This window comes from Oncorhynchus kisutch, linkage group LG16 (genome assembly GCF_002021735.2).
Source record: "Oncorhynchus kisutch isolate 150728-3 linkage group LG16, Okis_V2, whole genome shotgun sequence".
Taxonomy (NCBI): domain Eukaryota; kingdom Metazoa; phylum Chordata; class Actinopteri; order Salmoniformes; family Salmonidae; genus Oncorhynchus; species Oncorhynchus kisutch.
In genome coordinates this window covers 49,039,589-49,062,712 of record NC_034189.2, presented here as the reverse complement: position 1 = coordinate 49,062,712, position 23,124 = coordinate 49,039,589, and the positions used below count along the sequence as shown (strand labels likewise).

Sequence of the window (23,124 nt, the reverse complement as noted above, 5' to 3'; positions counted from 1 at the left end):
AAGCTACAGACAAACACAATTGCATTTTAATCGACAGCAATTTGAATACACAGAAATACCGTAATGAGATCCTGAGGCCCATTTCGAAAGTATCTGTGACCAACAGATGCAGATCTGTATTCCCAGTCATGTGAAAACCTATTGATTAGGGCCCAATTTATTTAAATTGACAGATTTCCTCATATGAACTGAAATTGTTGCATGTTGCGTTTATATTTTTTCAGTATACATTAAGGGTGAAGCATTTGAAGGACTGAAGTAATACCCCTTCCTGCTGTGTGTCATTTTCTCATTAAAGAACATGTTGGAGGATCCATTTTCTATGGTGGTGCAATACATAATGTTAGTATAATGGTATATTCCCTTGAGGGTGGTTTCTCTAAGGAGCCAACAACAGGACATGGGACAGAGAAAAATCAGACTAATTAGAAAGTCAATTTTAATACAGAATTTCTCTGACTAGACACAGATGAGTGCTATTTACAATCACGTGGAATATGAAATTAATATTTGATTACACGAGTGGTAGGACAACACTAAAGACAGTAAGGGTACACAACTTGATAAAACAAAGGCTAGGGTGGCCATAGAAGTGACAAGATAAGGCATCCTAACCAGTCTCGAATCTGGCCAGATTAATGGGTGTCATTCTGAAGTCTGGATGGGTGACTTTACAATCCTGTTTCAGCTGGTATTTACTCAGAAACTACATGGTGACAAGCTGCACTTCTTGGTACTTATTTTAAAGAATTCAATACAATTGGTACCGTGTATTGGTAATAGCACAAAAAACAACTATTTGAATGTGTTATTTCTAAGTACTCACCAGGGAGGTAGTGGAATATGAAAGTGATCAAGATAATCTATCCACCTGACAGGTGTGGCATATCAAGAAGCTGATTAAACAGCATGATCATTACACAGGTGCACCTTGTGCTGAGGACAATAAAAGGTCACTCTAAAATGTTCAGTTTCGTCACAACACAATGTCACAGATGTCTCAAGTTTGAAGGAGTTTGCCATTGGCAGGCTGATTGCAGGAAGGTCCATCAGAGCTGTTGCCAGATAATAGAATGTTCATTTGTCTAACATAAGCTGCCTCCAACGTTATTTTAGAGAATTGGGCAGAATGTCCAACCGGCCTCACAACCTCAGACCATGTGTATGGTGGTTTGCTGATGTCAACGTTGTGAACAGAGTGCCCCATGGTGGCAGTGGGGTTATGGTATGGGCAGGCATAAGCCACAAACACAACTGCATTTTATTGATGGCAATTTGAATGCACAGGAGCACCGTAATGAGATCCCGAGGCCCATTTCTATTAAAATATCTATAACTAACAGACGCATATCTGTATTCCCAGTCATGTGAAATCCATAGATTAGGACCTAATTTATTTATTTCAATTGACAGATTTCCTCATATCAACTAACTCAGTAAAATATTTGAGATTGTTGCATTAATATTTCTGTTCAGTATATACTACTTCACAACCGTTAAGGGGGGGGGGGGGGGGGGGGGGGGGGGCTGATTGGAGACTTCCATCTAAACTTTCTTCTCTTCTCCAGAACCTGCTTGGCACAGAGAAATTATTTGCCAACTTTCCCCATTGTTCCCTGTATAAAGTGAATGTAAAACTATGATGGGGACTCATTCAAATGTTAATATCTCATAATCTCTATAAATACAGTGTCTTCCATTACCACTTAGAATTGGGCATTATTTGGTCATGCTAGTGTTGAAATAAAGCATTGATTTGGGCAAATTTCAGTACATCTATTACTCTGGCCTGGGGTGGCCATTATGAGGACCCGTCTCCACTCTGTCGGATGTCTGCCACACTCTCAGGCACCCTCGCTGTAATGCCTTCCAGGGACCTGGTCAGGCAGATCTGGCAACCCAGGCGGGACCTGGGTTGGGGGGGGGAGAAGAAAAAAAAAGATTATGACAAACATATTAAAAAACATCACAAAGCTATGACCTAACCAAAATGGATCCACTTGAAATAATTGAAGTTGGAGAGTGAGGAGGTAATCTTATTCAAGATGTGTTTACGGGGTAACGTTTGGGACAACAGAAGTGAAGTGGGCCAGTGTCACAAGGGGTTCAGTCAACACTCAGCTAATATGATTAGTGAGGTCGTGACTGTCACCCTTCTCCTCTTGCTCTGCCTAAACCAGCAACAGCAACACAGAACTCAAATCCCCTTCCGATTGGTTGGAAATCAGGCTAGAAACAGTACAAGGCAAGCGTGTGCCACTGTGTGTTTATCCCTCTGTTCTTGTTCCTCACAATGATTACCTCCTAATCTCATTATAAAGCAATGCTGAACAGCATAACAGCATTGTTATGCTGAACAGCATAACACTCTGGTTACACTGGTGGCAGTGTGTGTGTGTGTGTCATTTCACTTGTGCGTCCAATCAATGGGCCTCCAATTCATGTGTGTGTGTGTCTCACGTGTCTGTGAGTCCGTAGGCCAGGTCCAGCATATCCATCTCCTCGTCAGTAATGGGGCCCAGCTTATTATACACGTCTTCCTCAAAGATCAGGTGACAGGTAGAACAGGCCAGTGTCCCCTCACATGCACCTGACAGACAGAGAAACACACAGAGACGGACAGAGAGATCAAAACATCCCATAGAGTGAGAGAGCAGGCAAAACCTACAATAAACAACCGTATTAATTCACTTAACCACATTAACGTAACCCAACTCACCGAACCCATCAAAATCGAGGTCCTGGTCGATAATGACATCTAGGAGAGAGTCTCCAGGAGAGCCTTTGACAGAGATCTTCTCTCCATCTCGATTGGTGAAGTGGACCGTCACCTTATTGTCAGCTCTGCACAGGAACAGACACAAGGGTGCAATAACAGACAGTAGCTGTGGTCATGCTGGGGATTGGGAATACATTGGATTAACATAACACTTTACAGATGCTCAAGGACTTTGCATTGTATGTGGGGGAACTCCCATAGACTAGGTAACACCCTCTCAGGACTTCAGTTGCGAATGTACAGGCTGTTTTTGAAGGTGTATTGGTTTCGGGTTTCTGCACACAAATCCAATGGCTTTAGCTTTGACATCTATACCAGGATGTGTTGAACAATATTTCTACAGTCGTTCCATACTCTACAGTGAGTAACTAGTCCCACAAGCAATCCAGCAATGTCCTAGTCCAACAACTGTTTAGAGATCCTGAACAAAGTCCTGGTTTGATGGCACTTATCTGCCAGAATGATCAGTCAGTTGTACCTAGCTGTACAATGGTGACAGTTTGCAAATTAATTGATTTCCACATGATTTTCAAATGATGAGATGTACATAAGGTTACAGGCAGTGTGTCATGGTTAATACATTGATTAAATAGAACGGTGTGTTACTAAGGAAGTAGGTGGCAAGACAGATGGTTAACCTTTGCTCATCATTTTCAACCAGAAGTGGTTAACTAGTTAAGGTAGCCAATATGACTAACTAGCAAGTATCCTAACAAAGTGTGGATACCTTTATAGCTAGCAAGTTAAGTACGTTTGGGGAAATGATAGATGACACGATTCCTTACCTAAGAGGTTGTGTGTTGTTGCTAAAATCCCTTACACGAATACAGGCCATTCGCTGACCGGCCAATGATAAATTCCCCGACGTTGTGTTTGTTGCTGAAATAAGTGCTTCAGCTCGTCGTAGAGACTTTTCTCGGAACGAAACATGAAATAGTCTTCTTGCCGATGTCATCAGAGCCATTGCTTGGAGATGACGTTCGAAATCTAGCTTAAACGGCGGGGAAGAGTCCGATTTCGCTTTGTTTGAGACCGCTTTACAGTACTGACAAAACAAGCTAACTTCATGCTAAAATGGCTATATCTAGCCCTTTGCGTAACCAGCAGACACCGCTGCTCACGTTCATTGCATAACATCTTAGCTACTGCGAAATGGAGGCCATACTGCTACAAGATCACTTTGGAAATAAAACCTGAAATATATCTAATTCGTTTCAATGAAATAAGCTTAGCCTCTGGACTATTTCAAAGGCAAAGCGCAAGGTTTTACTTTTTTATTTAAAGATCTCAAAATAACTTCCTGGAACAAATTCTGACATGCACTCTCACGTGACCTTACGTGGCCAATCACAATAGTTTTCTTGGGGTCTTTTTTGGAGCAGTGAATAGTTTTCATGTATTCAAATGTATTATATCATGTATTCCATAATGTATCCAAATGTTAGTGCATGGTGGATGATTATTTTGAAAACTAGTTTTAAGTTGTCTACTGTGGTCTTGAAAAGTACTCTTATCCTCAATATCTGTATATGAGCTGAAAGGGAAATTATTACTCAAAACTCATTATGGGAAAAATGAACTACCACAAGTCACCTTTTCCATTCATACATACGATTCTATATGGTGTAGCACACCAGATATGTGTTATCATTTTAGTAGTTTACACGGGGCAGTTTAAATGGAATAAAGTCATTTGATCAAATGTTACTGATATAAAGAAAACGAATTCAATCAATACTGTTCGTGCTAGTGTGGAGTGGGTAACAGGTGCGCTATCTCACTTTATTAGCTGGATGCCTTGCCAAACGTGACAATGACTTCCAATGAAATCCCAAGTTTAAAAAAATTGGGATATGGCAGCAATCCAAAATGTTTATAAAAAGGTGGAACGAGGTAAAGTCTTATTGCCAATTTTTTTTTATTTTTTTATGGGATTGCTGCTGTTTCCCAATGTTCTTGAACTTGGGATTCCATTTGAACTGTTTGTGTTAATATCAGAGAGTTTACGCCCCTTATCATCTTTATTGCTGCTGTTGAATACTTATTGACCAGTGAGTCTTTTCTTTCCTCAAATCACTTTCAGTGATTGACCAGTGAGTCTCCAGACCTCCACCTGTTCACCATACAGGTAAGTGATATACAACTACGCACACTCAATACACACACACAAAGATACACAGACTGAGCGTCGGCTAAATGGTGTATAGACAGTATATATATTATTTATAAAAGGAAAACGTATTTGACACAGACACACACAGTCAATGTAGGCTAGCTACTAACGTACTTAGAACCCAATGTTAAATAGACACTAAGGTCGAAACATTATCGAAGTGAAGGGAGAGGCTAAGGCACTGGTAAACTGGACAGGAACTGAGCACTTGGACTAAAAGGTAAGAGAGACAGTGAGACTTTTAGATTGAGAACAGTCACAGAGCACTAGCACAGCTGCATTCACCCTACAACCATCAGGTGAGATGACCTGTCTGAGTTAGGTAGATACAGTATATACATTCAGACACTATGTACATTTCGACACCACCATTCTCTCTCATCCACTTTTTCTCTTCTTTGCTTCTTGTCTTGTTCACAGGATGTTGACGTTTACGTTGTTGCTCCTGGCTTTGTCAAGTAAGATTCTGAAAGTTTTTAATGTTTTTTTTATTTTTTGACAGACGAGATTCCTCAAATTGAGAATAACTGAAATATTACAGTATAGACTGCTTACGCAAAATGACTACATTTCACTGTATCAATGTACTGTAACGTTGGACTTATTCTTGACATTGATTTTCCTCTTATTATCTTTGTTACAATAAATTCTTATCATTATAGACTATTTTCCTGGCACAGTGGTTAATAATTGTACCAATAGGGCAGCGCTTCATTCTCTATGTATGTTCTTATCTGATCAAAATAAGCGCATGCCTTGTATAACAAGGTCAAAGTTCAAGGGCAGTGTGTTTGTGGGCTGGCATGCATGCATGTAGGGTGTGTGTGCCCGTGTGCATGTGTGTGCGTGCATCAGTATGTTCATTTTTGCAAGTGTGTGTGTGTATGTATGAATCTGACCGTGCCTCCCCCACTTTTGCTCTAGATTATAATATTTACTGATTGTATGTTGTGTCCCCCCAGGTTTACATGCTGCCCCACTGAGGGATCATGTAGTGGCATCCCCTAGAGGTAGGCTTCAGGATCGCAAGGTCCTGGTTCTGCCCCGGAGTGTCCCAGTGGAGGAGCGCAGACAGGGAACAGAGCCCTCCAGACGCTTCCTCATGGACCTGAACACCGGCCTCGTCAAGGAACATATCAACGAGATGGACAGGAGAGTGGCACCAGGTACAGGGCATTGAAATGTTATTTTTTACAATTTGGGTTTTATATATTGTCTTTCTCCCCTGCTTTCTCCCCTGGACTCAGTAAGCACAGGTTTTCTAGCAGTCCTACAGACATTAGCTTTGGAAGCTAAGGCTTGCTGAAAACAGTGTAACTGATATGGGTGAAAACAGTGTTAAAGATACGGGTGAAAACAGTGTAACTGATGTGGGTGAAAACAGTGTTAAAGATATGGGTGAAAACAGTGTAACTGTTATGGGTGAAAACAGTGTAACTGATATGAGTGAAAACAGTGTTAAAGATAAGGGTGAAAACAGTGTAACTGATATGAGTGAAAACAGTGTTAACGATAAGGGTGAAAACAGTGTAACTGATATGGATGAAAACAGTGTAACAGATATTGTGTCTGTATATTTCTCTCTTTCTCTCTCCAGTGTATGTTCCTCCCTCTGTGGATGAGTTCAGGCAGGGAACTGAGAACTCCCAGAAGACTCTGATGGACATCAGGAGCGGACGCATCATCAAACCTGTCGGAGAGATGGAGAGAAGCATGATAATGACTCCTCAGGGTGAGAGAGTGTGTGTATTTGTAATAGAGAGAGAATATACTAAAATGTTCTTGAGCACTTAACCCATGTATTTCCTATCCAGAGCCTATGGAGGTCCCAGTCCCAGTCCAGAGGAGAGTGGGAGGATGGGTGAGGGCTGATGTTTTGCCCTGGAGCGTCCCAGTGGAGGAGCGCAGACAGGGAACAGAGCCCTCCAGACGCTTCCTCATGGACCTGAACACCGGCCTCGTCAAGGAACACGCCAGTGAGATGGACAGGAGAGTGGCACCAGGTACAGGGCTTTGAAATGTTACATTATCCAGAAATGTTATTTATTTTTAACATTTTGGGTTTTATATATTGTCTTTCTCCCCTGCTCCTCTCCAGTGTACACTCCTTCCTCTGTGGATGAGTACAGACAGGGGACCAAGAACTCCCAGAAAACTCTAATGGACATCAGGAGCGGACGCATCATCAGGCCTGTTGGAGAGATGGAGAGAAGCATGAAACAGATACTTCAGGATGAGAGAGACAGATTCCAAAGTACAACAGATGTTTTTCTTTTTGATATACACTAAATATATATATATAGATATTCGTATCCATATCTAAAAGCCTGTCCACTTGAATTGCTTATTCAGTGGTCCTCTCCTTCTCCCTGTAGATGTGAGGCTGGTCGAGGCTGAGGTCCGGAGCGTCCCAGTGGAGGAACGTAGACAGGGAACAGAGCCCTCCAGACGATTCATTATGAACCTGAACACCGGCCTAGTCAAGGAACACATCAGCGAGATGGACAGGAGAGTGGCACCAGGTACAGGGCTTTGAAATGTTACATTTTTCTGAAATTGTCATCTCTAAAAAAGGAAATAACTATTGGACGAAGTATTTAGGGTTATTTACACTGTGTGTACAAAACATTAAGAACACCTGCCTAATATTGAGTTGCACCCCCCCGCCCCTTTGTCCTCAGTACAGCCTCAATTCGTTGGGACATGGACTCTACAAGGTGTTAAAAGCATCCCACAGGGATCCTGGCCAATGTTGACTCCAATGCTTCCCACAGTTGTGTCAAGTTGGCTGGATTTCCTTTGGGTGGTGGACCATTGTTGATACACACAGGAAACTGTTGAGCATGAAAAACCCAGCAAAATTGCAGTTCTTGACATAAACTGGTGCGCCTGGCACATACTACCATACCCGGTTCAAAGGCACTTAAATATTTTGCCGTGCCCATTCAAACTCTGAATGGCACACATACACAACCCATGTCTTAATTGTCTCAAGACTTAAAAATCCGTCTTTAACCTGTCTCCTCCTCTTCATCTAAGCTGATTGAAGTGGATTTAACAAAGGGCATCAGAAAGGGATCATAGCTTTCACCTGGTGTTCATAATGTTTTGTACACTCAGGGTAAATTCTATTTCTCTCTCTCCAGTGTACACTCCTTCCTCTGTGGATGAGTTCAGACAGGGAACAGAGAACTCCCAGAAAACTCTGATGGACATCAGGAGCGGACACATCATCAGGCCTGTTGGAGAGATGGAGAGAAGCATGAAACTGACACCTCAGGGTGAGAGTGTTTGTGTGTACAGTATGTGTGTGTACAGTTTGTGTGTGTTTGTGTACTGATGGAGTATGCTTGCTCTCCTTCTCCTTGTAGATGACAGGCTGGTGAGTGCTAACGCTGAGACTCACTCAGAGAAAGAGTGTGTTGGTGAGGTCATCGATGGCCACTGCTATCAGTTCAACCCCACACTAATGACCTTCAGTGAGGCAGAGGTGAAATATACACCCAGTCAGTCATATTCACTTTTCTCTGAAACAAACAGCTCTCCTAATATGTGTGTGTGTGTGCGTCCAGTCCTCCTGCAGCATTCTCTCCCCGCACGGACACCTGGCCTCCGTAACCAACGGCGACCTGCACTCCCGCCTGGTCTCCATGGTGATCAGGGCCACCAAGAGTCCCGTCCTCACCTGGCTGGGTGGAGTCGTGAAGGTCAGTATTCCATCACCCCCTCACTCTTGTTCAATCAGAATGTCTAATAGTAACCAAGCCATTTTCCAAGAGTTTTAATGGTGTGTATGTGTGTGTGTGTGTGTGTTGTGACCCCTGCAGGATAAGCTGTCAGAGTGGACCGATGGGTCCACCTGGGGCTACAGTGATTGGATGCCCGGTCACCCAGACACACAGACAGACAAGCAGGCTTGTCTGGAGATGTTCAGAATTGGTGAGACTCATACATTTAAAAAGTATTTGATATCTATATTGACAACCTTTGAAGTATTAACAACATAATATTTTCTAAGTCACTGTGCTATCAATAAAGGTTATATTGTGAAATGCTACCTTTGAGACTGTTGATAAAATAGGCTATAAATCATAAAAAGTCTGGGAAGGACCCAGATGAACTTGGTTTTGGTTATGAGAGCATGTTGTATTATAAGATTTATGTTATTTCATGACCATAACATTCTGATACTGTTTTAATCAACAGGTCTATTACACACAATCAAAGTTAGATCCTTAAAATTGGATTATATGGTATATGAGTGGTCCATTTAACAACATTGTCATTTGTTCCCTCTCCCAGATGAGAGCTGGTGGACAGCAGTGGACTGTGAACTGAAGAGAGCTTCCATCTGCTCCTTCCCCATGGCTGCATGAGAGGCCTGCACTAACCGTAGAATTAGAATAAGTAGAATGGACATTACAATTCACTATGAAAGGAAGTTGTCACTCGATGGAAAGTTGCAACATGAAGTGTTCTACTGAAGTGTTCTATTCTGTCACCATCTTGATTGACATTAAAAAACACATGGATTTTTAAAAAATATATCCATTCTACAGATTCTGTTTCCATGCAGTAATCATGTGAACCATAAAACATCTGCATCCTGTTTGTATTAAGTTGTATGTCCTCCCTTCTTAAAATAAAAACGGAGCATTTTACATGGTGTGTCTCTTGTGTTCATTGAAATGAAAACAGCTGGAGATGTGTTCTGCCTGAAGCTGTTTCAATGACGCTTCAGCAACAGGTCCAAAGTCTTCCCCTACTCCAACTGTCTGAATACTGTTTGAATAGTATATACTGTATAATGAAATTAACTGGAACCAATTGATCCAAGCCGTATAATCCATGTTCATGACTGAGACACTCCTGTATGGCAGGTAGTCATAAATGATACAATAGGCTAGACTACTATCTACTGCCTGTCTATATGAACAAAAAGACTTTGAGAAAACAATTAGCTTTTTATTTTTTTATTTCACCTTTATTTAACCAGGTAGGCTAGTTGAGAACACCTTTATTTAACCAGGTAGGCTAGTTGAGAACAAGTTCTCATTTGCAACTGCGACCTGGCCAAGATAAAGCATAGCAGTGTGAACAGACAACACAGAGTTACACATAGAGTAAACAATTAACAAGTCAATAACACAGTAGAAAAAAAAGGGGAGTCTATATACATTGTGTGCAAAAAAGGCATGAGGAGGTAGGCGAATAATTACAATTTTGCAGATTAACACTGGGGTGATAAATGATCAGGTGGTCATGTACAGGTAGAGATATTGGTGTGCAAAAGAGCAGAAAAGTAAATAAATAAAAACAGTATGGGGATGAGGTAGGTGAAAATGGGTGGGCTATTTACCAATAGACTATGTACAGCTGCAGCGATAGGTTAGCTGCTCAGATAGCAGATGTTTGAAGTTGGTGAGGGAGATAAAAGTCTCCAACTTCAACGATTTTTGCAATTCGTTCCAGTCACAGGCAGCAGAGTACTGGAACGAAAGGCGGCCAAATGAGGTGTTGGTTGAGGAAAACTACAAAAGTGAGACCAATAGATAAACGAAGTGCTTCACTACACCGCCAGTTTATAACAGACAGAGGCAAAGACAGTACGCACCCAAACATGAACAGCGGTTTCAGTCTGTGGATGTGAGGTGGGTTGCAACCAACGTTCTGTGTCGGTCTATGCTGCTGCACATGCGCTGAACGGACGACGCGGAAAACATTGAGGGATTACCAAAGACATGGCGGCCAACATCGAGCAAATTTTTCGCGATTTCGTAGTAAATAAGATAAAAGAAATTGAAGATGAGAGTCAAGATATCATGTAAATATGTTTTTATACAGCCTACATTACTTGCATGAATGGTTTGTTCGGGCAATTTGAGAAATATATAATTTTCTGTGCTGGCCTACAAGGTTAGCTAGCTTGCGTGTCCGGAGGTACAAAGTGCAAGGCAGGCAGTTGCTGTGGCTACAACGTATTTAGCTAGCTAACTACCTGACTAATAACACGGTAGTCTCCTGGGTTGGTTCTTGCAAAGGTTATTATACTGTGGTTATTGGGTTCCAGCAAACCAGGTAACTAACGTGGCACCAGGTACAGGGCTTGTAAGCACTACGCACCTTCCTAGCTAGCTAATCATGCTAAATGTGGATTGCTAACAAGCCAACACGTTAGCAGTTTACCAGGACGCGATCTCTTTGCTAGAACTCCCCCAAAACGTTGGTTTGACAGAGTCACAGTGTGCAAAGGCAATACACATCATTTACACACACACGTTTTAGATTATCCGGATTTTTAATTTAGCTAGCTATGTCAAAGTCAATGCCGGGGACTTAATTATGTCTTTGAGATTTCACGTTACACAATCACGTTCTAATTTGAGGTTAACGCTAAATGACTAACAGTGGCCACCTCACCACACCGACAGTTTATAACAGACAGACAGTACGCACCCAAACATGAACAGCGTTTTCACTAACAGTAGCCACCTCGCAGGGTGGGTATAATTTGTGGAACGTTGCAACAGGAATCTGTTCCAAAAGCGTCGTAAAGTACAAGGTTGCCAACAAACAACTCATACAAAGTAGAACGATCAATTCACCTAGCTAACTAGCTGCCGAATAGGCATCGACCCACCACGTAGCTTATTCTTAATGTTTGTCCATAGGCTAACAGAGTGAAGACTGACATTTTTCGGAATCAACGTGTTGAGTGACACACTATGAAATAGCCTACCCGATATCTTATTCTGCCGCGAAACAACTTTGTATGCGTTGTTGTTGCCAAACTTGTTATTTACGAAGTTTCTAGAACAGATTCCTGTTGGAACGTTCCACAAATTATACCCACCCCTACCTCGCATGTCAAATCACATTTTAGTTTTATTTGTCACATGCACCGAATACAACAGGTTTCACCTTACAGTGAAATGCTTACTTACAAGCCCTGTCAGTTACTATGTAGACTACGTTAACCATTCAAGCTCATGCACACTTATAGATATTGTCCATTGCTTGTGTCCAGTGTCATGTTGTTAAAAACCAAGACCCCTGCTGATAAGAAAGTGAGTGAACCTACTGTAAGTTCAAGTACAGGTGTCATTTCATACCTGCATTCTCTCTAAGTCTGACAGATGAAGGCCATCCCAATGGTAAAACTGCAGAAGGAGCAGATGGGATCAACAACACACAAGGTCAGTAACACAAGGGCTGTATCTCAATAGTCCAAAGTGATATTCTCTCACCTCCTTTCCTTTATTTGCACATATACTACAGTTTTGATCAGGTGAAAGCATCTATTTCTAATTAAATTGTAATGTACTGTATTATTTATGCAGATAAAGATGGTGTAGCCAATAAGGAAGAGGGTGCTGTCCCACAAAAGAAACATAAGAAGCACAAGAAACACAAGAAACACAAAAGCAAAAAGAAGAAACGTAAGGAAGAGAAAGAGAGCGGCTCAGAATCAGCAGCAGACTCTGATGGAGACAAGGCAAAGACTGGTAAGTAGTCTCAAGATACTACTAAGCATATGCATAACAGCAGTGGTGGACCTTTTCAGTTTGATGTTAATAATCAGCAGACTACTTAAAGGTCCATTGTGTAGCTTTGTGCACGACGCAATTCACATTGAAATGTGAATTCTAGATCTGCCATTCTCATTGAACGCAAGTTTGATGGTAGATCTGTTTGTCGTTTTACGTTTTTGGTTATTGAAAATATATTTCACAGCAGTTTAGCTAGATGGTACAGTGATTCTCTACACAAAATTTTAGCTTTTTGTCACAAACAGAATTTTTGGCAACCAGGTAATGTCAATTTCTACATATTGCACCATTGAATCAAATGTCATGATGATTAATTTCTAAAATATTGTCATTCATTCCACAGGGGAAGAGGATGACGGGAGATCCAAGCGGCATAAACGACATTCTGGGAAGAAGAAGAAAAAAAAGCCGAAGAAAGATGGTGACAAGTCCAACAGCTCATCTGGGTCGGAGTCCGAGTCGAAGCCTCTGCCTGGGAACAAGGAGAGCAAACCTCAGGATCTGCCTGATATCATCCCTAAACTAGAGGAGAAGTGTCAGGAAAAGTCCTCCTCCAGATGCTCACGGTCTCGTTCAGGCAAGCGCAGGTCCAGGGACAGGAGAGGGAGATCCAGATCGAGGTCTGGTAGAAGACGTGGCGGACACACACGTTCCAGATCACGGCACCGGAGGTCCGGGTCACATTCTCGAAGGTCTGGGTCTGCCAGGAGAGGCAGGAGAACCCGGTCAAGGTCCCTCGTGATCTTGAAGAAAGACAGACGGTCTAGATCGAGATCCAGAAGGCGATCAAAATCTAAGACGAGATCTCAGTCAAGACACCGAGAGATGATTTCAGGATCTCCCTCTCCGTCCAGAAACGACAAATCCAAATCCAGGTCTGCCTCAAGAGACAGCCAATCAGCCGAGAAGGATCCCTCTGCGGCCCTGGCTAAAGATGAGTCCGCTGTGAAAGATGAAAACGTAATGGTTCCAATCGATCCGCCAGCCCTAGCTTCCGAAAGCAGCATTGAGGGTGTCGTCAATATGGCCGCCCCCACTGGAGGAGGGTGGAAGCCAATACCCTTCTTAGGGGACAGCAGTAAGGGAGAGCCAGCTGTTTCCTCCCAGCCCTCAGAATGTCTGATGTCTCCACAGAAGTGCCCTATTCCTCCCGAGGTGCCTTCGGGTGAGCAGCATGAGGCCTCCACTGACCACCAGTCAATGTCAGCATCTGATCTGAACCTCAACAGCCAGCCAACTGGTGAGCCAGGGGAATCGGATGGACTTGTTACTTCAGACACCTTTGATGGCTCTGTAGATTCCTTACCCCCCAAAACGGATGCTGATGGAGGGGACAAGGTGACAACTCGGGGTGAAGAGCTGCCTGCTTCACCTCAACCTAAACCACAGCCAACATCTGGAGAGGCAGATATGACAGAGAAGGAAGGAGAATCTTCAAAGTCCAGGTCTCCTTCAAAGAGGAAAAAGTCAAGGTCAAAGTCTCCTGATCAGAAGAAACGCTCTGATGCAAAGTCCTCCAAGAAGAGGAGGTCCAGATCCAAGTCTCCAGGGAGGAAAAGGAAATCAAGGTCCTCGTCGCCAAGCCGCAAGAGGAAGTCCAGGACTCCGTCTCGGAGGAAGAGGTCTCGCTCAAAGTCCGGGACGAGAAAGAAGAAATCACGGTCCAAATCCAGAACGCGGAACAAGCGCTCAAAGTCTAGGTCGCCGAAAAGGAAACGGTCCAAGTCACGGTCTCCTGCTCGGAGGTCAAAGAGATCGAGGTCACGCTCTGGTTCGCGGCGAAGGGGTAGGGGTGCATTCGGCAGCCACCAGCTGAGCCAGAGGGACCGCTGGAAGCGTGAGCCAAGCCACTCCCCAGTCCTCATCCTCCGCAAGAAGAGGTCTCCGGCACGCACCAACCGCGACTCCAGCAAAAGCCCGCCACGACTCACAGAGCTGGGTAAGCATGTCACAATTTTTTTTGAATGATCAATGTATTTGAATTGAATAACTTTATTTTCCCCAATGGTAACTTGACAAAAAAAAACGGTGTACAGTAAGTCTCAATGCAAGTTTGTGATGTGTTCCTCATCCCTCCTCACAGATAAAGACCAGTTACTGGAGATTGCTAAGGCTAATGCAGCCGCCATGTGTGCCAAGGCCGGGATACCCATCCCAGAGAGCCTGCGACCCAAAGCTGTCCTCCAGCTGCCTTTACCCAGCCCCAACAACCCCATGTCCTTCTCCATGCCCATGAATATGAACATGCCCATGAACATGTCTATGAACATGCCTATGAGCATGACCATGAATGCAGCTATGGCTAGCATGACAGCTGCCACAATGACTGCTGCCCTGGCCAGTATGGGATCTATGGCCTCCATGCACCAGATGGCTCCGCTCCCCAGCATCACCAACAAGCCCCCGCCAGGTCCCCCCCAGCCCAACATGGCCACCATCGAGGATGTGAAGAGGAAGGTGGCCAAACAGGCAAACAGCATCAGCATCAAGGAGTTCACTGACGTAAGTGCTCTTCAATGTCATGATGATGACAATCATGTAATAATATGCTTTGGAGAACATTTACTAAGCATTTGTCCTGGTGCAAAATGTAGTCCTGCACCTTTTTCATAATAAAACACAGATCTTAGACATGAAATTGTAGGTGGAAATGGAAACACTGACCCTCTAGCTGTGTCCTGTGTGTTTCTGTAGAAGTGTAAGAAGATTGTGGAGAAGGGAGGGGAGCTGGCCCTCGCTGAACCCCGTATATCTGACGACGAGGACGACGGCAAACCGTTTGGACGAGCCGCCCTGAGGGAGGTCAAGGGCATCTCCTTCAGCCTCAATGTAAGAACATGGAACACACACACACACAGCATCGACATGTCTTTCATGAATATACAGTATATTCTGAGCTTAAAACATTTCCTTATTAATAAAAAATTTATCGGCAGTTTGAACTGATATGTAATTTTCAGAACATAGTTACTATTTGAACATAGTTAAAGACTAGTTACTGTTTAGATACTATGTGGGACTGAAGAGATGTGCCTAACTGGGTGAATGGTTGAAGTGAACTGCAGTATGCTGTCTGTTTTGCCCTGGGCTGATGTTAAGAGCTGTTTCTATTGCTGCCACATAACCAGTATGTTATGTTGTAAAATTTTTCCTATTGAGCCAACATAGGCAATGGGCAAAGCAGACAGCAAGCCTCCTTGGGCCCAGAACCAAACCAGGTAGATTTATACTCTTTTGCATTTTCCCACAAACTTCCATCCCAAGGAGACCTCAGTCATGTGAGTGAAGTTTGCTGGTTGAAGTGCACTGGAGATAAATCTCCCTGATTGAGACTGGGCCCAATAACTGCTATGATAACCAGCCATTCCTCTTCAACCATTCCCCTTGTTGAAACACACCTCCTTTGTCTTTTTATATTTTTTTCCCTCCCATTTTTTTAACAGTAATCCCCCCCCCCCCCGCCCCTCCTACTCCTGTGCTGCCCCTCCTCCTCTCTCAGAACGCATCCGTGCGTCCATCACCGGCGTTGGCGGTTCGGAGCGAGGCGGCGTTCGCCAAGGAGTTCCCCGTGTCATCGGGCTCCCAGCACAGGAAGAAGGAGGGCGACGGGGGAGGGGCTTACGGAGAGTGGGTGACCGTTGACAAGAAGGCGGAAAAGGCCAAGGTGGCGGCGACCAAGGCATTGGCAACGGCTGCTAAGGAAACTTCGCCTGGGGATGCACCTTTGTCTGCGGTGTCCGTGGCAACGGAGGAGCCGGCGGTCGTCAAGGAGAGTGATAGTGTGTTCCCGGAGCCGCCGCTACAGGTGGGATACGGAGGGGAGGGGGAGGAGGGAGTAAGGTGACACTCAGAGAGATGAAGGGGAGAGGGGTTTTAAGGGAGTTGTCGTGAAAGAGGGAGGAGGGAGAGAATGTGAGTTGAGATATTATGCATTTCGAAGTCATACGCGTTAAAGATATGATTTATTTGGGGATTTTAGTTTTAACCCAGTGTTTTACCACATTTAGTGGTTTGGATCAGTGGTTTCTGAAATGGTAGGTCACTGCTTATTTCTATTGGGATGTAGTTTGAGACCAGTTTCTATGGTTACACACAGTAGCTAAAACATTGGTGTGGTTGATTTGAAGGTAGAAAAGTCCAAAAGCCTTAGGTGGGTTGTCATGCCCAGCAGGATGAAAAATATATGGGAACCACTGGTTTAGATGGTATGGTGAGTTTAGTTAGAATGCCATACCTGTGCTCCTCATCTGACCCTATAGCAGCATTGACTGGGTTTAGCTGGAATAGCGGTTTCTGAGGGCAGCATGTAAACACTGACCCTCCTCCCCACCAATTCCAAATTGAATGTACAATCAAGGGCATTATTTGATCTCTCAAATCTCAGAGCAATACCATTTGATAATCTGACTTCCAGGCGATGACAAGTGGTTTAGAATTGAGTTATCGATCAGTCATCAATCGTCAGATGGGCAGACCAATGAGAAATCAGGTGACGTCATCCGTGACCTTGCTGTTAATTTGTGCTAATTTTGTATTTGATGCAACTGTTATTAAACAAAGCTGGCTGAAATTCCACAGGTTGCGTTTTATTTTGGGGGGGTGTACAACTGTACTAATACTGACGACAAAAAAAATACAAATACTGACGACTACATAGATGTAAGTAGTTTCATATAACAACTGATCTAGGTCTCATGGAGTAAGTATAGATTTCCTTCTTGTATGGTGAATGGATTTTCCTTATTTGTTTTATCGGCTGTTCGCTGGTGTGTGAGTGTACTATTGTGTTTTTGTGTGAATGACTGGGGTGTGTGTGTGGTGCTGACTCCTGTGTCTCCCCTTCTAGCCTGTAGACATCACCCAGGCAGTCGGTGAGAGGATGAAGGCCCAGAAGCGTCTGGCTGAGAACCCGCACGACGTCAGTGCCATCTGCATGCTCAGCCGTGCTCAGGAACAGGTAAACAACAGGGCGCTGTGAAGCATAATGTACGCTCTTTCCACCTCCTTTCTCACATACTAAACCTTCCTCTCTGTTAGGTGGATGCATGGGCCCAGTCCAACACCATCCCTGGTCTGTTTACAGGTTCTACTGGAGCAACGGTGCTCAGCTCAGAGGAGCTGTCCAACAGCGGACCACAGGCCTGGATTAAAAAGGTACCGTCCACTGTCTTACCTGCTCCCCACCCCAAACATGCTACCCTACAGGTGTCTGCATCGCCCATGCCCACTGGTGTACCCACTTCACACGCCTTCCTCAGCCTGCTCCCTAATCACCACCCAGCCCTAATTAAATAACTGAATGGCTGTACGCATAGTGCCAGAGACATACTGTATAAAGTTTGACAAGTGTTCTGTTGATGTAGAACAAACTGGGTTAGAATGGAGTAGTTCCACTGTTACTCAGTGGAATCCAGGTCGGTTTTAAGGGCCCAGAAACGTGAGGTTCACTGCTACCATGGCAACCCTTGTCAGCGCTAATGCACATAGTTTACTGATGTGTGTGTGAGTGAGCATCTGTTGTCTGTATTGTGTGTTTCTGTCTGCGTCAGAAAAAGCTGCTCTGGCGGTGAAGGAAGCCTCTTGTTTATGTTGCCTGATATTTGCACTGCAGTTTGTAACAATGGTAACATATGAACCCAGACTTTAATCTTTAATCTGACATACAGAGATTAACAAACATCTCCCTGCTCTTCAATCACCCCCCACCCCTCCCCCGCAACACACACACACATTCTGACTAATTACATTTCCTGTGAAGTGGGTACACCATGTTAAGGGTAGTGATGCAGATTCCTTACATGTGACATTCTTACCAAAGCAGGTGCAAATGCAGTACTGACACCCGGCTACTAGTGGTGCGCTGGTCTGACACCCGGCTACTAGTGGTGCGCTGGTCTGACACCCGTCTACTAGTGGTGCGCTGGTCTGACACCCGGCTACTAGTGGTGCTCTGGTCTGACACCCGGCTACTAGTGGTGCTCTGGTCTGACACCCGGCTACTAGTGGTGCTCTGGTTTGTCCACTAAATAGAGTCCCCCTCGGAGTCGGAAAAGGGACTAGGAGAATGAGGGGGGGGGGGGGGGGGGGGGGAGGAGAGCTGGAAGTAAGTCTGCAGACCCCAGAACCCCCCCCTTGTCCTCTAGCACCCCAGGGCAAGGCAGAGATTATGGGCCCGTCTCAGTAGTCTAAAGATGCTTCCTCGTCTCTTTCCTTGGATTCACACTGATGTCAGAACAGGGGAAAGGGAAAAGCACTATTCTTTCACCTATCCTGCCTTTTCAGATCAGGTCAGATGTTATTGGGGACGTTAGGTGAGGAAGTGACTTTAGACTATTCAGATGCACCCCAAGACCGGTTACTATAGTCTCTACCGTCACGCTGTCTCCCTAATGCAGTGTCTCCCTATCACTCCCCCACACCCAGTCACACAGAATGTCATCAGGCCCAGAGATAACCATAGTCGTTTGTTCTCTGTCTGTGGACCCCGTCTGAACTCTCCTACCCTGTAGTGTTTCTATAGTGGGCTGTTTGAAGCCAGTGGGTGTAACTACCCCAAGTCTCCCTGAGCTCTGCAAACACACAGAGACAGGGGGCTACTGTTTTAAACGACATCCTGAGGAATCTCTCTCTCAGGATAGGTTACACATAGTCACATCATTTAGCTATAGAGAGAGTGATGGATCTGCTGAGTTCATTCTTCATTTAATGACACATCCTTCACATGCAGATGCTATGGGCAGATGCCATGGATATATGCTGTGGACATGTTCAGAGACATGATATAGGGATGAGAGTGCATTGATCATACTAATGTTAGTGACATGCATTTTGCTAGCATTACAGCAGCTAACATTGATTTACAGCACGCTAGCATTACAGCAGCTCCCATTGATTTACAGCACGCTAGCATTACAGCAGCTCCCATTGATTTACAGCACGCTAGCATTACAGCAGCTCACATTGATTTACAGCACGCTAGCATTACAGCAGCTCACATTGATTTACAGCACGCTAGCATTACAGCAGCTGACATTGATTTACAGCACGCTAGCATTACAGCAGCTGACATTGATTTACAGCACGCTAGCATTACAGCAGCTGACATTGATTTACAGCACACTAGCATTACAGCAGCTGACATTGATTTACAGCACGCTAGCATTACAGCAGCTGACATTGATTTACAGCACGCTAGCATTACAGCAGCTGACATTGATTTACAGCAGCTGACATTGATTTACAGCACGCTAGCATTACAGCAGCTGACATTGATTTACAGCACGCTAGCATTACAGCAGCTGACATGGATTTACAGCACGCTAGCATTACAGCAGCTGGACTGTGATGTTTGTGTGGTTGTTGGGTGCCCCTAGCAACCAGTCCTGGTGCATTCTGTTTCCCAGTAGATGAGCAGGGTCTAGTTTTAGACCAGTCAGTGGTCTCCAACCCTAGTCCAGGCTGAGATATAGAGTCATAAAGTCGTATAGGTTAGGGCTATAACAAAAACCTGCACACTAGCTCCAGGATCTCAATTGGAGACTACTACCTGAAGGAGATCTCTGGTCTGAGGGACCTAGGCTAGTTACAGGTGTCCATGGACATGCCTGTGCTCTTTCCCTTGCCCTGGGGGAGGCTGCGGTCAGAAGTTGCTCCTAGTCACCAGTCTAGAATCAGCGTCCCTTCCGCAAATCCTAACTCCAAGCTGACCTAGGTGTCTAGGGGCAACTTCCTCCCAGTCCTTGGGGCAGCCTGAGGAAGGGGGTCGATAAGAGGGGTCTGGATTGGAGCAGAGGGAGAGAGGTGTGGGTTCACAGGGGTGACCTGTGAACTTTCACCTCTCTGTGTATTGGACACTTGTTTCAGGGTCAGTCCTTGTAGCTGTCCTTGTTGCCATGGCCACAGTCAGGCCCCCCTCTCATTTCCTGTTTGATGCTGGGCCGGTGATGAGGGGCTAGGTACGTACACCACACAGCGCCTTAATATACATCTTGTGTAACCGTGTGTGTGAGAGAGAAGATGTGTGTGAGACAGAAAGAAATGAGGTGTCAAGGCACAGCGCCCTCTTATTTACCTACATGTGGTATAATGTGTGAAGAAATAAGTCTCTCGGCTGTGTCTTGAGTTTCACCACAGAATTTATTTCATTTCATCTGTACTCTTATGTGTTTTGAAGTTTCTCTAGAAAGGTTCTCTCAAACTCACGTTTTTCAAAAGCTACCACCACAGATAGTTATTTTTAGTATTTCACATAGGGGAAGAGATTTACAACAGACAGAGGAACACACACACATACACACACTCACCGTTAACTGTTATCCAGAGGCATGTGATTTGGCCTGAAGTTAGTCTCTAACTCAAGTCTGACTGTGACAATGGTGTGAGTGGATGAGGTGGTTGAGATGTTTTCAAGGTGGAAACTAATTATCTGCTTTCGCCTCTGCCTCTTCCTCTCCCCTCCCTCTTCACGCTCTCTCTCCCTCTTCTCCTCTTCCTCCTCCTCCTTCTCTCCTGCCGCTCTCTCTCTCTGTAGGACCAGTTCTTGCGAGCAGCCCCGGTGTCGGGAGGAGTAGGGGAGTTTCTCATGAGAAAGATGGGATGGCGGACAGGGGAGGGGCTAGGGCGACACCGCGAGGGCACCGTCGAGCCAATCATCATCGACTTCAAGACCGACCGCAAAGGTGAAAAGAAGTGACCCATGCTTTCCACCAAAGCGTTATGCACCTCTGAATTATTCCAGAAGGCTATTAATGATGCTTAATAATGTGTTATTAATGATGCTTAATAATGTGTGTTATTGATGATGCTTAATAATGTGTGTTATTGATGATGCTTAATAATGTGTGTTATTGATGATGCTTAATAATGCGTGTTATTGATGATGCTTAATAATGTGTGTTATTGATGATGCTTAATAATGCGTGTTATTGATGATGCAGAATAATGTGTGTGTATAATCTGACCGTAGGTCTGGTGGCTGAGGGAGAGAAGACTCAGAAGTCGGGCGGTATGGTTGTGATGAAGGATCTACTGGGTGAGTACAACACACACACACACAGGATTTTAACTCTCGCTCAAGTTACCAATATTGCGTTTAAAATGAAATAAAAAAGGTGCTATAGAATCAATTAGAATTGAATTGATTTAATGAATGTATTGACCATCTGCCCCCCCCCCCCCCAGGTAAGCACCCAGTGTCTGCTCTGATGGAGATGTGCAACAAGAAGAAGTGGATTCCTCCAGAGTTTGTTATGGTGACCCACAGTGGCCCAGACCACCGTAAGAACTTCCTTTTCAAGGTGTGGATACGCGCTATAAGCCTGTGTGTTTGAATGGGTTTGTTTGTTAGTTTGGCTGACTTTGTCAGATGGTTTGTGTTATATAACCTCTTTCCTCTCATCCCCTTTCCTCCTCTCTCTCTGTACCCCAGGTGGTGGTAAATGGTCAAGACTTCCAGCCTGCGTCAGCCAGTCCCAATAAGAAGCATGCCAAAGCCATGGCTGCTACGGTGGCTCTGCAGGCCATGGGAGAGGTGGCAGGGGACACCGGGCTTTATACAGGGCCTGTGTTCACCACTGCTACCACTGGCCCACTGTTCTCCTCCAACGTCTAACACACACAGTGAAACACACTCAGACTGAGATACAGCGCTCGCACACACAGGAGAAAAAATGACTTGAGTCGCAGACTCTTCTGGCTGAAAAGGACATAGAATTTGAAGTCACCCGCCAGGGAGCGATGATTTGTATTGGAATGTCCGTTCTATCAAGTCTAATGTTTTCGGCCTACACACCACAAGCATTCAGAAGAACCGTATCTGCTGCCTAATGGTCAACACTAGGAGATGGTGTTACTCTGGAAGCAAAATAAACTTACTGATATTTTAAAACGGTTCCGTAACGTTTTTTTTATCCTAATTTGAATGTTTATCTTATGTGTTGAAGCTCAAATGATGTTTTCAAGAAGCAGTTCATAGTGTTAATGCATTTGGGAGAATTTGAAAAACCCCACTATTCTCCTCGTGACCAAATCGTCAATATCAAATGTTACCCATTTGGAACATTCATTTTCAAAGTGATTCACACTTGATAGTTCTCATTTTGGACAGATTAATTTACTACTGTCTAGGTTGAGCGATCAGTCCGCTTTTGTTGGTAACGTTATTTACAATGTTTGTATAAAAACAAATGTAACGTGTTAGCTGAAAGCGATGTGGGTAACCGTATGAGTTATGGTCTGGAATACAAAAATAAAAATGTTTTTATCTGACTAATTAAATGATAATCCTTTGACTGTGTGCGTAAAGTAAATTTTCCCATGTTGTTTATACAGACAAGAACGTGTCTTTTCCAATGTTTATTTGCCATGTGCTCACAACACATGTTTATTGTACATCCAATACTGTGTTTTCAAACGGTGCAGTTCAGTATTTGAAGACGGTCTCCCCGCCCTCGTCATCCTTCCAGCACTTGTAGCAATAAACATTTCCTGGTGCAGGGAGAGATTAATACTATATATGGACAGAGCATAGAAGGGTTCATCTGAGGCCTTGAGTCCAATCCCACATTCCAGTACACAACCTCCAAAGCATTCAGCGGACGTAGCAGTGCAGACATCAAACGATC

General features: G+C 44.3%; 3 protein-coding genes across 8 annotated transcripts; 2 read left to right on the top strand and 1 right to left on the bottom strand.

Annotated features, from left to right (window-relative positions):
- Nucleotides 1-411: 411 nt before the first annotated feature.
- LOC109883375 (adrenodoxin-like) lies at nucleotides 412-4,110 on the bottom strand. The gene is made up of 4 exons (XM_020475395.2): nucleotides 3,565-4,110; nucleotides 2,720-2,844; nucleotides 2,461-2,590; nucleotides 412-1,910 (listed from the first exon to the last, which is right to left on the bottom strand). Exons 1-4 carry the CDS (start codon nucleotides 3,741-3,743, stop codon nucleotides 1,802-1,804), a joined length of 543 nt encoding a protein of 180 aa, XP_020330984.2. The 5' UTR covers nucleotides 3,744-4,110; the 3' UTR covers nucleotides 412-1,801.
- A 701-nt stretch (nucleotides 4,111-4,811) lies between these two features.
- LOC109883376 (uncharacterized) lies at nucleotides 4,812-9,613 on the top strand. 2 transcript variants are annotated; one of them, XM_031792769.1, is made up of 13 exons: nucleotides 4,812-4,907; nucleotides 5,373-5,410; nucleotides 5,915-6,118; nucleotides 6,550-6,684; nucleotides 6,767-6,955; nucleotides 7,051-7,206; nucleotides 7,328-7,474; nucleotides 7,634-7,669; nucleotides 8,099-8,233; nucleotides 8,324-8,442; nucleotides 8,525-8,659; nucleotides 8,780-8,891; nucleotides 9,255-9,613. In XM_031792769.1, the coding sequence occupies exons 2-13, from the start codon at nucleotides 5,374-5,376 to the stop codon at nucleotides 9,326-9,328; spliced, it is 1,479 nt and encodes a 492-aa protein (XP_031648629.1). In that variant the 5' UTR covers nucleotides 4,812-4,907; nucleotide 5,373; the 3' UTR covers nucleotides 9,329-9,613. The 2 variants fall into 2 exon arrangements, with proteins under 2 accessions (XP_031648629.1, XP_031648630.1); XM_031792770.1 differs by lacking the exon at nucleotides 7,634-7,669.
- A 956-nt stretch (nucleotides 9,614-10,569) lies between these two features.
- LOC109883368 (protein SON) lies at nucleotides 10,570-22,789 on the top strand. 5 transcript variants are annotated; one of them, XR_004203469.1, is made up of 14 exons: nucleotides 10,570-10,776; nucleotides 12,081-12,148; nucleotides 12,293-12,457; nucleotides 12,846-14,441; nucleotides 14,586-15,004; nucleotides 15,197-15,331; nucleotides 16,002-16,307; nucleotides 17,349-17,459; nucleotides 17,540-17,656; nucleotides 20,366-20,457; nucleotides 21,033-21,180; nucleotides 21,468-21,533; nucleotides 21,683-21,798; nucleotides 21,930-22,789. XR_004203469.1 is itself a non-coding variant. In XM_031792768.1 (13 exons), exons 1-13 carry the CDS (start codon nucleotides 10,694-10,696, stop codon nucleotides 21,977-21,979), a joined length of 3,360 nt encoding a protein of 1,119 aa, XP_031648628.1. In that variant the 5' UTR covers nucleotides 10,570-10,693; the 3' UTR covers nucleotides 21,980-22,789. The 5 variants fall into 5 exon arrangements, 2 of the variants coding, with proteins under 2 accessions (XP_031648628.1, XP_031648627.1); XR_004203468.1 differs by having other exon boundaries at nucleotides 17,540-20,457; nucleotides 21,683-21,778; XR_004203470.1 differs by having other exon boundaries at nucleotides 20,366-21,180; nucleotides 21,683-21,778; nucleotides 21,930-22,388.
- The last annotated feature ends 335 nt before the right edge of the window (nucleotides 22,790-23,124 follow it).

Excerpts from the sequence above, each read along its gene's own strand:
- LOC109883368 (XM_031792767.1), top strand. The coding sequence starts at position 10,694 with ATGGCGGCCAACATCGAGCAAATTTTTCGCGATTTCGTAGTAAATAAG. Across the intron at positions 12,458-12,845 it reads TGGAGACAAGGCAAAGACTG|GGGAAGAGGATGACGGGAGA; the intron begins GTAAGTAGTCTC and ends TTCATTCCACAG. Across the intron at positions 14,442-14,585 it reads GCCACGACTCACAGAGCTGG|ATAAAGACCAGTTACTGGAG; the intron begins GTAAGCATGTCA and ends CCCTCCTCACAG.
- LOC109883375 (XM_020475395.2), bottom strand. The coding sequence starts at position 3,743 with ATGGCTCTGATGACATCGGCAAGAAGACTATTTCATGTTTCGTTCCGA. Across the intron at positions 2,591-2,719 it reads CCTCGATTTTGATGGGTTCG|GTGCATGTGAGGGGACACTG; the intron begins GTGAGTTGGGTT and ends TCTGTCTGTCAG. Across the intron at positions 1,911-2,460 it reads GCCTACGGACTCACAGACAC|GTCCCGCCTGGGTTGCCAGA; the intron begins GTGAGACACACA and ends CCCCCAACCCAG.
- LOC109883376 (XM_031792769.1), top strand. The coding sequence starts at position 5,374 with ATGTTGACGTTTACGTTGTTGCTCCTGGCTTTGTCAA. Across the intron at positions 5,411-5,914 it reads GTTGCTCCTGGCTTTGTCAA|GTTTACATGCTGCCCCACTG; the intron begins GTAAGATTCTGA and ends GTGTCCCCCCAG. Across the intron at positions 7,670-8,098 it reads TGGGACATGGACTCTACAAG|TGTACACTCCTTCCTCTGTG; the intron begins GTGTTAAAAGCA and ends CTCTCTCTCCAG.